General features: G+C 39.3%; 1 protein-coding gene across 4 annotated transcripts in view; it reads left to right on the top strand.

Moving 5' to 3' along the window:
• Nucleotides 1-12,139, top strand: part of GALNT11 (polypeptide N-acetylgalactosaminyltransferase 11) — a 40,034-nt gene that overhangs the window by 11,627 nt on the left and 16,268 nt on the right. For all 4 annotated transcript variants that reach the window (XM_031607791.2, XM_090143165.1, XM_090143166.1 and 1 more), the window contains exons 2-5: nucleotides 3,293-3,625; nucleotides 6,811-6,934; nucleotides 8,287-8,453; nucleotides 10,774-10,899. In XM_031607791.2, coding sequence (XP_031463651.1) covers nucleotides 3,331-3,625; nucleotides 6,811-6,934; nucleotides 8,287-8,453; nucleotides 10,774-10,899 — 712 coding nt within the window. In that variant the 5' untranslated portion in view covers nucleotides 3,293-3,330. The remainder of the gene's footprint in view (nucleotides 1-3,292; nucleotides 3,626-6,810; nucleotides 6,935-8,286; nucleotides 8,454-10,773; nucleotides 10,900-12,139) is intronic.

The raw sequence follows: 12,139 nt of genomic DNA, 5'->3' as shown, positions 1-12,139 counted from the left end.
AGATTCCCTACAGTAACTAAGTTGCAGAAATAGTTTAGATCTTTACTATTCAAATTGCAATTTAATGGTGACTGAATTGAATGTTATTGTATTATTTGCATGAATAAAATAAGAAAAATGTTCTGGTGAGCACGTAGACAAGGAAAAGGCCAAGGGAAAAGTAGAGGCCTGTCTGGCAGTTATCCCTGTGACTACTTTTTCTCTTCTCTCTGGAGCAGCTCAGAGCAGTTATGTTGGCCATGGTATTTTGAAACAAGTGAAACTTATTTGTTGAGGAAGGCAGGGATGTATTGATGCGATTGTATGCATACGAGTGTAGGGCTGGGGAGGTCTCCTGGCTCTTCAGGACAGGTCCTATACAGAACCTTGTGTATAGTGCTTGAAAAGTTGGTAGAAATGGTTAAAATCCAAGGAAACCAGTTGTGTAAATGCTCATGTGTTGGTAAATAAGGTAAACTACTCAACCCTGATTTTCTTTGCAGACAGTGTTTATGTTTTTTTTCCAATCTGCCTTCAAAGCTAAGTCTCTAACAGAACATTTGGAACTTAGAGGAAATAAATAATGGCTTTGTATTTTCCTGCCAAATGTATTACCAAATGTCTTGGTTGAATAGCAAGCTACTGAAAGGGCCTCATTTCTGCATTGTGGAAGTTCTGTCACTTATTTTAAATGCAATTTTTCAACCTTTGTGTCCTTTCACAAAGCTGCAAAACAGCAGAGGAGGGAAAAGGGAAGTGAAGCAGTTCTGCCCTGGGAAAGAACACGTGGAATAATATCACGCTCAGGTTTGTGCTGCTTGTGTTTTTGTAAGAGCAATCTGGCAGGTCTCCAAGTGTGATCTTCAGGCTGGCCAGAGGGCTTTCTGGAGATGGAAGGGATGGACAGTGATCTTTTCACTCTGGTGATCACTCATTTATCCCTTCCTTTTTGATTTGAACGTCTGATCTTGGGCACAGCAAACTTTGTGTCTGGATTTGCTTCAGTGGCAGAACAGCTCTGTGCTGTAAAATAGATCAGAGAAGGTGAGGAGAAGCTTGTTCCATCATGAATTCTGCTTTGTGTCCTGTATTCCTGTTGTTATCTGGGATAGCAAGGCTGAGATCCAGTTCTCCTGTCCAAACCTCAGTGTGGCTATACCCTTACATAGCTCTGAAATAAAAAGGCTGCTTCTGCTGCAGGAATTGCTATCTTCTTCAAACAGCTCTGTTCCACAGCATAAGTACATGTGTCACAATATGGGATTGTACATCTGTGTTACCACAGCAAATGGAAAAACAACTCCTGCAGGTTTTGTGGAGCAGTATTAGGCTTGGACAAGTCTTGCAGCAGATGACCTTCTTGTAGCTGTGCTAGAAAAAAACTGGCAAGTACCCAGATCTTCGAGGATAAGTATTAATTGTCTGCAGACTGTCTGGCAAGAAGAGTAGCTGTGATGCAAGGATATAGCTGTGTATGTAATCTTGCTTCTTTGCAACTCCAGTGCTTTTTCAGAGCCTGGATTTGCTTTATTGTATGGGAATTGACCACTGTTAGTGCAGGCAATAAGATACTGGAGTCTGGTGATCTGCATCTCTCTAGCTGCTAAACCCATCCTGTTAGCTAGAGTGAGGGTTTTTTTTTGGAATCACTTATGCCCCAGAGCATTTGTTGCCTGACTAATTTCATGGCCCTCTGGTTAAGCAGTGAGATTTGTGTGTGGCAGTGTTAGAGCCTATTTCACAGAGCATGCAATTTGTCTGCATGCACAGAATCAGTATGAGGTTGAAACCCTGTTTAAGACCTTTTTAAGCTCCTTGGATTTAACTGTTGCATAGATTTTTTTCTGCCTTACAAAAGTGAGGGAGTTTGACTTGGTAAGAATAACAGGTAAATTGTTTTTGAGGAGGCTTTTTGCTTTATTCTACGTTGTGGAAATGTTCTCTTTAGAATAGAGAGAATGGCTTGCTGCAGCCTGTGAAAGCAGAGTTTGAATTTTTGGATGTAAGTCACTTTAGGACTCAGAATTACACTGCCAAAATGAGTGGGATCTTTATAGATTTCCTTGGGATCATAATGCCTTCTACCTCTGTTCAGTAGTTTTCCATATTGAGAAAGGAATGTTCTGTTTGGGCTCTAACTGTTGTTGAGTTTTTTTCTTTGCCAGCCTGACCTGAGCACTTCCCTTAGCTTCCAACTTTTTGAGAAGCCTGAGAAATACATTAGCATAAACTCTTGAACCCCCCCCCCCCCCCCCCCAATTCCCAGTACTTTGTTTTCTTAATACAAATGTTTTGCTAATTAAATAGGTGGCTAAATGTTTTCTTGACTTATTGCTACTATGCTAATAATTATCTGTGTTTAGATAATGATGAGAGAATTCTAGTTCTTTGAGAGTTTTCAGTTTCTGAAGTTTGGGAACCAGGCCTTGTTTAGACAGGAGAGACTCCAAATAGTTTACCTGATTCTCCAGGGCTGTAAATAAAACTTTATCACCAATTTCACATGCTTCATTCCAGGGGTTTGCTTACTTGAGTAATTGCCAATAGACTTTGGGTGAGTGGTGTTAGTAGCGGGATGCCTACAGGAAAACTCTGGGCTGGTTTGCTTCCTTTCAGTTTCAGGTGGGCATCTCCAGGGAGGTTGGAATCTATTCCAGAGTCTGCAGATGCCTTTAGGGAGCCAGTGAATTTCCTTGGAGGTTTTTATTCTTTTGCTATTCTCTCTCTCTGCTGCTTTTGTTTCTGGAGAGAGTCTGTAAATGTTGCTGTGTCACTGTCTTGGTACTGTGTCGTAGCTGGATTGCACTCTGATTTCTGGGATGCTCATGATGGTTGGTGTTCTTAAATTTGGAATGAAGAAAGAGTTAACTGCACTGTTTTTTTGAGTCTGTGTTCTCTCATTCCACATTTCAACCTAAGAACTGAAAGCAAGAACGAATTCTTTGTATCTGGTATGTACTTACATACTGATTTGGTTAAATGAATGTAGGCAGATGAAGAACATGCTGTGGTGGAAGAAAGATAATTACGTAACTGCTCTAAGAGAATTAATTGCATACCCTTAAGTGCTATGTGTCACTTGGCTGTTAGTGATTGTTTGCTTCATCTTTTAAAGCAGTAATGGCCACACATGTTCATCAACTGTAGTCACGCTTCTTGAATGGAAAAGTTAAGAGGCATTTCATTCTTAAGGTCTGCTGTTAGTGTTACAAAAATACTTAATGGAAGAGTAATGGGTAGAATGAACTTCATTAATGTATAAACCTAGGGAGTTAACAGGCAGTACTCAAAATATGTTTTTATTCTGTTTCAGGTAATTGAGAATGGGTCCTCAACGATGCTGAGTGTACAATGGGAAGCGTCACGCTTCGCTATTTCTGTTATGGGTGCCTTTTCACATCGGTGACCTGGACACTTCTGCTCTTTGTTTATTTCAACTTCAGTGAAGAGAACCAGTCCTTCAAGAATGTGCCCGTCAAGGGGCTAGAACCTCAGAAGCCATTTCCAAAAAAATTCTACCCCCGTTTCACTCGGGGGCCAGTTAATATACCTGAATTGCAACAGAAAGAGAGTAAGTTTAGAAATCCTGTTGGAAATCATGTCCAGGACCCAGTAAAGGGAGAGGGAGACTTCTCTCCTGAAATGGGTGAGTTCTTCTTAGTGTGGGTTATAAAAGAATAGAAATAGAAAATGAAAATGGTCTGCTTGTTCAAAGGATTTCAGGGTAAAACTGTGTAATAAGGTAGTTTTGGTGTTAAGTGTAGGTGGTACAAGAGGTCCTCTTAATTAGGAGTTATTTGAAATTTATTCTGTTGTGTATGATCCAAAATATAGTATTTCTAACAGTTCTAATTCTGCTATGTAAGTGTTAACAAGGACTGGATTACAGCAAGTTTTCTACCCTTGATGTGGTTCTTGATTTATTTTTTTAGAAGGTTAAGTGTATGTGTCTTTCATGTCTTGCTTCTGTATTGATTAGGCTCAGATGCATGAACTTTCACTAGCCACAGAGAAGCTTTAATCTTACGTAGCAATTAAAAGTAGCTTGATAGCAATACATACTGAAGAAGACCACTGATGTGGAGAATATTCTTGGAGTATGAAATAACCTAAAAAAAAAAAAATGTGGGGGGGACAAAATCACAATGTAAGATTGATTGAGATGACAGTGATGATGGTCAAATCCTGCTTATTTTGTACCAACGATATTCTGTGTGTTTCACTGGAATGTATTTCATCAATGAGATTATGTTTGTGTTCCAAACTAAAATGCTTTGTGTACTGAACTGCTTACAGCTGTATTAACCTATGAACTTGCTTGAAGTCTGGAGGTACATACTGAGTATTATAATATCTACTGCTTTTTGGGGAACTGTGTCATAGTACCTTCCATAGCCTGGAGCTTAATACTTATATCCAACCAAAGTTTTCTATTATTACTGCATCATTAGCTGTAAAAGTTTTTAACAAACTTGCATGATAGACTTGTGTGTGTATGTAGAAAAACACCTTCCAAAACAGAAATGGCAATTTGCATTGCCTTGTGGTTTTTGCAATGAATTGATAAACATTTGTAATGCCACAAGAGCCAAGTGAGGTGAAAGCCAGTCCAGAGGTGGCCATTTCTTTCCAACTCTTTAGTGCTGGCCAGGAAAGAAATTGGAGCTTTTCAACTGAGAAGTCCCTTGATCTTCAAACAGAGTGACTAGTTTGGTTGGTGAAAGCCAAGGGGATTTACGGTGCCAGGATAAGCTCTACATGAGTAATGAGGAGACAGCTGGCTCTCTGTTTGAATTAGATCAGGTGCTGCAGGAAGGGGCTTCATGCCTCTCTGGGGTAGGGCAATGATAAACATGCAAAGCAAAGAAAAAAGAAAAAACCCAAAAAACAACAAAAAGATTGGCATGTGATAGCCAAAAACACTGATCTGGTAATCTGTTTTTTCTTTGCAAGCTTATGAAATCCACGTAACACTGCTGAAGTCAATCCTGAGCTGATGTTTCCATTGCAAATCTTCTTTTCCAGGGACTTATATCTACTGTTTGGACTGAAACCTTTCAGGTCTCTTGCAGATGCTTTGGATGTTGTTCTTTATGAGGATGTTTTAAAAATTATTAGTATTTCTTCTAGTCTGTATTCAGAAGATCAGAATAAAGTAGCTAGTGGTTGTGTACTGATGGACTGTAGAGCAGAACATTCAGTGTGTGTTTCTTAAGCTCATGCTTTGTATAAAGGAAATGTTTTAAGTTGACCCAGTAGCACTGTGTTTCTGTGATGTATGCAGAAATGATTGAGCTGGCTACCTAAGCTCACAAGCTGGAAACCTTTCTCTGAAACTGCACGTAATTCAAAGGAAGGCCGACTTACCCTTTTAGGCCACTGATGCTAGAAGAGAGGCACTGCTACTCATTCCTGCTCTCTGTACAAATGTCAGAGCATCTACACTTCACAGAATTGTTTGAGTTGGAAGGAATTCCTAAAGGTCATCTAGTTGTCACTCCCAGCCTCTGCAATAAACAGGGAGACCTACAGCTAGATCAGGTTGCTCAGAGCCCCATCCAGACTGACTTTCAGTGTCTTCAGGGATGGTGCACCCACCACCTCTCTGGGCAACCTAATCCAGTGCTTCACTATCCTTATTGTTTAAGGAATTGTCTTTGCTGTACTTTGCAGGACTAAAGACACCAGAGTGGGAATTGTAACAGATGAGAATCTGGGTATCTGGATGCAGATTTTCCTCTAGAAGTTGGTCTTGTTGTTCCCATAAATAGACTTTGTGCTGAAACAGCTGTGACACAGCTGTGCTCTGAAGGCCAATCTTGTTCTTAAGCTTGAAACTTTATTTCTTTGCATTTCTTATGCTCTTTATTCTGTTTTGTAATCCGCTGCATTTGAGCTCATTTGGCTTTTGCATAGCTGTCAAAAACTCAACGTGAGGAATGAGAGTCTGGGAGGCTTGATTTTATTCTGCTTTAGAGAGAAGGCAAATGAGTGAGAGATTGCTGTCAAAAACAACTGTAGGGAAGATGATGGTGTTGTGCTCTTACCACTTCCTTCTGCTTTTATTTTTCTTGTAGAAGAATTCATTTGGAGCACCATAATAGTTTGCTTTTTCTTCACCCTGGTGAGCATTTGGCTCAGTGAGAGAGGAACCCTGGCACCGAATCAAGGCAGGCACGATGGCATTTGGGATTTCACCTTGGCCTCTGGCAGTGTACTTATTTATACTAACAATTGCTGCCTCTGCTCTGCTCAGCAACAGCTGATGCTTCTGCTAAAATAATCAGCAAAGGAACAGCTAGCTTTATTGCTATTTTATTTGTTGTCAACGTCTCAAGTGAGAAATAAGAAGTTGCCGATTCTGTCGTGGCTATTTTTGTTACTGCAGGCACAGGAGAACTGCGTGGAATTCTAGCTGTTACTGTGAGGGCTTTTATCCGACTGTAACTATTTTTTTTCTCTCAAAAATCCCACTTCTAGACCTGGACAGGTGCTGATTCATAGTGTGAGCTGTCTTTGTTTGGCAGTGCTGGGATTAAGAGGCCACTTCAGAGAAGGGAATGTGTGTGTTAAGGCAATAAATACAACAAAGTCATCACTTTGGGGGAAGATTTCATGTTGTTGTAGCTACACAGACTGCTCAAAAGCTCTACGTATCTGAGGGGTAACAAAAACAGTTGAGCAGAAATACATTCCACAAAACCAGAGAGTAAAGGAATTTCTGAAGAGCATGTTGGTTTTAGGGAAAGTTAAACACACTTTTCAATCCTTGATCATTTCCAATGGATACTTTTAATCCTTTTAACTGACCTTGGTGTGTTCCTTCTGCAGGAATGATTTTTAATGAAGAAGATCAGGAGGTCCGAGACTTGGGCTATCAGAAGCATGCCTTCAATATGCTCATCAGTAACCGGCTGGGATACCACAGGGAGGTACCTGATACAAGAGATGCAAAGTATGTATGGTTATTCAAACACGTATCATATTTATTTAATTTTTGTGAGCTGTTTTCCTAGCTGTGCTCTCAGTTCCTTCATGTAAGCTCGAAAACAAAGTATCGTAGCATTATTTTTGATGCTCCAAGTACTGTAATTGTTAGAAGAGATGCTATAATTGTCTTTGGTACCATTGAAAACTTGGATGTTAAATGTTCAGGTGCCAAGTGGATGAGTGTTCTATGGAGAAGATGCTTTCAACTTGTGTAGTGCTCAGTGTTTGTTGCAAGCCCATAGAGGATAAGTTAGATGAGAAGAGCTTTCTACTTCTGAATTTGTTTGGTATCTGCATGGCACTGCTGGATACTGTGTTTTATAATAAAGCAGAATTTTTCTTTAATCCATACAGTGCATATGGAAAAAATCATCACAGTAACAACATGATAAGAAAAAAACCCACTGAATTGAAAAAATAAATAAGCCTGCTTCTGTTTTTCTAGTGGTTGCTGTGGTGTGGGTCAAGGTAATGAATCGTACTTGCTGAAATCCCTCCCAAGAGCTGAATTCATTCCAAGTCAGTGAAGGCTTCTTTTGTATACCACTGTTTCCATTTATGGTTTTCCTTATTTTTATTGGATTCTCTCATGCCTGGCATCTTCAAATGGCATTAATCTGTGATATTGTAGCCTACTGGAGGTTATGGATAAAACTTGAATATAAGTAGAATGAACTTCTGCTTTGAGTGAGATTCAGTGAGGAGCTTAAGATGCCTAATTTAGTTATCTGCATGTTAGTCAGTTGTCTCTACTGTTATTACATTTAGCAGAGATCCAGTCAATGTAGTTAATGGAGCATACACAGTTCTTCAGCTAACAAAATGCACTTCTCTGCCTCAGGGTGAGCTAAATGCTGTCTTGACTTCACTGACAGTATTGACCAGATTCAGGCTGAATCTCAGTGTTTGGTTGTCTAAACAAGTATTTAGCACTATTGGAGATACTCTGGAATATCCAACCAGCTCTCCAGTGCCTAGTCAATAGGTGCATTTGTTATATTTGCCATTCTTGTATATACTTGAGCCATCTTAGAATGCTAGGCAGCATTTTGATAGCTGAAATAAGCCTTTAGTGTTTACTCTTTTTATGCCTTAAGGATCTGTTATTCTCCTTCCCACTACAATCCATCATATTTTGTTTTCTATCAAGTAGCAGTGCTAATTGTAAGTTTGCATTTATGTGGAGAGTAACTTATTATGCTTAATCCTGTAGACTATTAAATAACTTGGATATAAGTAGTCTACGACATTCAAAGAGTGACAATAGCCCTTTGGAGATCCTAGATAACAAAATAAGTACTATATTTCTGTTTGCAGGTGTAGAGAGAAATCCTACCCTTCCGATCTGCCATTTGCCAGTGTTATCATCTGTTTCTACAACGAAGCACTTTCTGCCCTGCTTCGCACGGTGCACAGTGTCCTGGATCGCACTCCTGCACACCTTCTTCATGAAATTATTTTGGTGGATGACAACAGTGAGCTGGGTGAGAACCTTTTGGAAATATTTTGGTCAGAGCTTACGCTTCTCAGCTTTCCTGTATCTTCCTGTGCTTTATTGACTATCAGACTGAATGTAGAATCTGTATGTGAAACTAGTTGTTACTGCTGTATATGTCTGAAAAGTCCTAGCCACTATAGGTGCAAGATATTCCATTATGTCTAGAATGATATCTGCTTTGACACTGGTGCCATTTTCCCGATGATCTTTGTATTATATGGATTTCAACATTCAAAAACTGGTTTTTGAAGCTAATAACAAAGGGTGTCCAGGCTACTCAAGAGTTCAGAGCAGATTATTCTCTCAGCAAATTTCTTGGGCCAATCCTGCCCGTGAACGCTTCTGAAAGACATTGAATGCACATAATCCCTGCTGAGGTCTCACAAATGAGTGGATGTGGCATTATGGAAACAATGCATTGTTTTTCTTAATATTTGCTTGGTATTTCAGGACGATGGTGTGCTGGGATCAGAGCTCAGCCTTTGCTGGAAGGGTTCTGCATGGCTCTTGCACAGCCTCTTGTGGCCACCCTAGGGGTAGCTGTTGCTGGCTCTTCGTGGAGCAGCCATCTCCACCAAGGCTGTGCCATGCCCCAGAGGGGAAGACCTTGCTGAACTGTGTTACTCTTGAAAGATTGGTGCTCCAGTGTTTTTCTTTAATACAAAGCAAAAGGCAAAGACAGATGTAATCCAGGGGTTTTGGTATCTCAAATGTTGCATGCCATTTGAGGAATGCGTTAGTCCAGCAGGACTTGCAAGTAGGATTGTGCAAGTTGCCTGCCTCTCTAGAAGTCCAAAATTTCATGCATTTTTAAGATGATTTTTAGGCTGCTCTTTAGTACATAGGACATTTCTTTATCTCATATTTTGGTTCCCAAGTTAAGGTCTCACTTGCTCTGTGAGAGTGAGATGCATCTCTTGTAGAATTAAATTCTCATTTTGTGCACTGTTTTCTGTCTGCGAGGTCAGGTCAAATGTTAAGACATGGAGAAAAGAGGTCAAACACCATTCCTTGCTGATAAGGATGTATAACATTTAAAAACTTGTCCTTTCTTTGGAAGCAGCAAGCACTCTTTGCTACAAGTCCCTTGTGCAAATTGTTATTTTCAAGTTTCATAGCCTTCATATTGAAATCTAAGTTTACTTCAAAACCCACTCTTTTGAATATGGTAATGCATTTGGTTAATGCCTGTATTTAGGCATTAATGCCATCACTCTTCTGGCCTGTTACCTAATTCAAAGACCAAATTAGATTCAAAACAATGAATTTGCTATTCTTGCCTTTCTGGCTGTAAATAAGTATGTTTTGCAGCTAAGGATAGGGAAGATGCTATTTTTAGAGAACTACCAGTCTTATTGGTGAAACAACCAGTATAACACCAATGCATGCAGTATGAGGAGCAAGCAGTCCGTGAATTACAACCAGGGGATGTGTGAATCCTGTGACTGATGTGCATGATGGAGTGTTCTAAACCATTCAGAAGGAACAGGCAAGGCAGGGTGTTTATATACTTCAGTGAACTTTGCTCTTTTTCAAAAGCATGTGCTTTTCAACAGTGCTCTTGATCATAAAATCATTTGAGTTGGAAGAGACCCCACAATGACATTTGGGGGTCCCTGCAATGAACAGGAACACCTACGGCTCAATCAGGGGCTTAAAACCTGGTGCAGCCTGACACTGAATGTCTCCAGGGATGAGGAATCTGCTACTTCTCTGGGCAATCAATTCCAGTGCTTCACAACCCTTACTGTAATAAAAGAAAAACAAACTATTTCTTTATATCCAGGCTAAATCTCGGCTCTTCTATCTGTAGGTGAACTGGTCACTTTGAATGATTATTTTAAATTTCAGAAAAGGAACTACCTGTGAGGGGTGGTTGTAATTCTGTTTATCTGCTGTTGAGTCAGAAGGTACAAACGATGAAAGGTGTTACGCTTTTCAAGTGTCAGTATTTGTTTTAGTATGTGGAACATAATTTAAATCACTTTGCGTGAGTGAAAGGGCTTTCATTACTCTTACTGTTTTTGACAGTCTGCATTAAGAATTTAGGAAGAGAAATGTCATCTCCTCATACAATGATCTTAAACTTATTTTTTTTAGCAGTGGTAATTCGTTTTAGCATTGAATCTGTTCTTTCCCATTAACTTGAATGATATTATAGTAAAGGCTTTGCAAAACGATAGCAATCCAGTCTTTATTCAAGAAACTGCAGCTTAATGTTTAGCCCCGATTTGAACATCTTTGGGCTTGAAACAGAACTTTCCTAAAGCATACATCCTGTTGTTGATCTTGTATTCTCCTTCCAGCTGACTTGAAGAAAGACTTGGTTGAATATGTTAAAACTCAGCTTCCTAAAACAACAAAGCTAGTAAGAAATGAGAAGCGGGAAGGCTTGATTCGAGGAAGGATGATTGGAGCCTCTCATGCTACAGGTATACTTTCTTGTTTCTCCTTTCTTTGCATACTCTGACCTTACATTAGTTGAGTGACTCTTCTCTTTCTGTGATGCAGCTTTCTCAGATGCTGAGTGTTTGGCATGCAATTGCTTTACACCACTGCAAAGGTGGTCTGTTATGCCAATTTCTAAGCTGCACAACTGAAGCTGAGGGAGGAAAGATTTGGTTAACACTATTTTGGGTGTAAAGTATTATAAAAATTTGTTTCAGCATGTCAGTGACTCTGTTAAACTGCATTACAACAGCTATATGAAGTCTGTTGGTTGATACCTGTATGATGGTGATTGGAGACCTTAACTAATGTTACCTTAACTCATATTAAATGTTTACATGATGATATTGACAGTGTTCTACAGAAAGGCTTCTGTATTTCCTCCTAGTTTTGCTGAATCACTCCTCACCTGAGGTTTTTGTTACTCTCCTAATGACTTAATTAGAAAGAAGCAAGAAAGATTTGTTTCTTGTTTTAATGAAAATGTTAAAAGTAGATGTAATAAATCCACCGTTTTTATGGTTTGTAATTAACTTCAGGAAATTTCTGCTGTGTAAGAGGGGAGTAGACTCTTTTTCCAAATCACCCAAACAATGACTTGGCAAATCTGGAAGCAGATTTTAACATCTTTTTACTCTTGTCTAAGTAATATCTGTGTTTTCTTTCTTCCTTCCTGTATAAACTCATATTTAATAAGTGAGTGATAAAAATGAGTTGATTATTTAGAATGGGTCAGTGAAATAGTAAGGTAAAAACAATGCTTGACTACATTTAGTGAGGCAGTGAATAATTTACCTTATTCTTATTGAAAGAAAGGTGTTTGAGGAATGCCTGCCTCTGCCCTGGATATTGAGTTCTTAGAGTATCCTCAGCATGTTTCATGTGGGAATTATTGCCCCAAAATGATAATCTGCTTTCTTAGCACAGTAAACTCAGAGGTGCCTTCTGATTCACCAACTGTAATGGTTCTCACAGAAGCTTTTCTGTTGTTGCAGTGAGTGTTAATTGAGATAAACTGTGTCTGGTCCTTTATGTATACTGTGCCATCTACCTTAATATACTTCCTTGTTAAACCTTTGTTGCGTGAAGTATTATAGGCTGCTTACTCAAATAATTTTGATTGGTGGGTAAAATATTTTAATTGGTGTTTACTCATTAGCATCATAATGGCATAATCCAGAGAGAAAATTGTGCTTACATCTTGTAAACTGTGCTTGGACCCAC

The sequence above is a fragment of the Phasianus colchicus genome, chromosome 6, assembly GCF_987193195.1.
Source record: "Phasianus colchicus chromosome 6, bPhaCol1.hap1.1, whole genome shotgun sequence".
NCBI classification, from domain to species: Eukaryota; Metazoa; Chordata; class Aves; order Galliformes; family Phasianidae; genus Phasianus; species Phasianus colchicus.
This window is presented reverse-complemented; position numbering and strand designations above follow the sequence as displayed.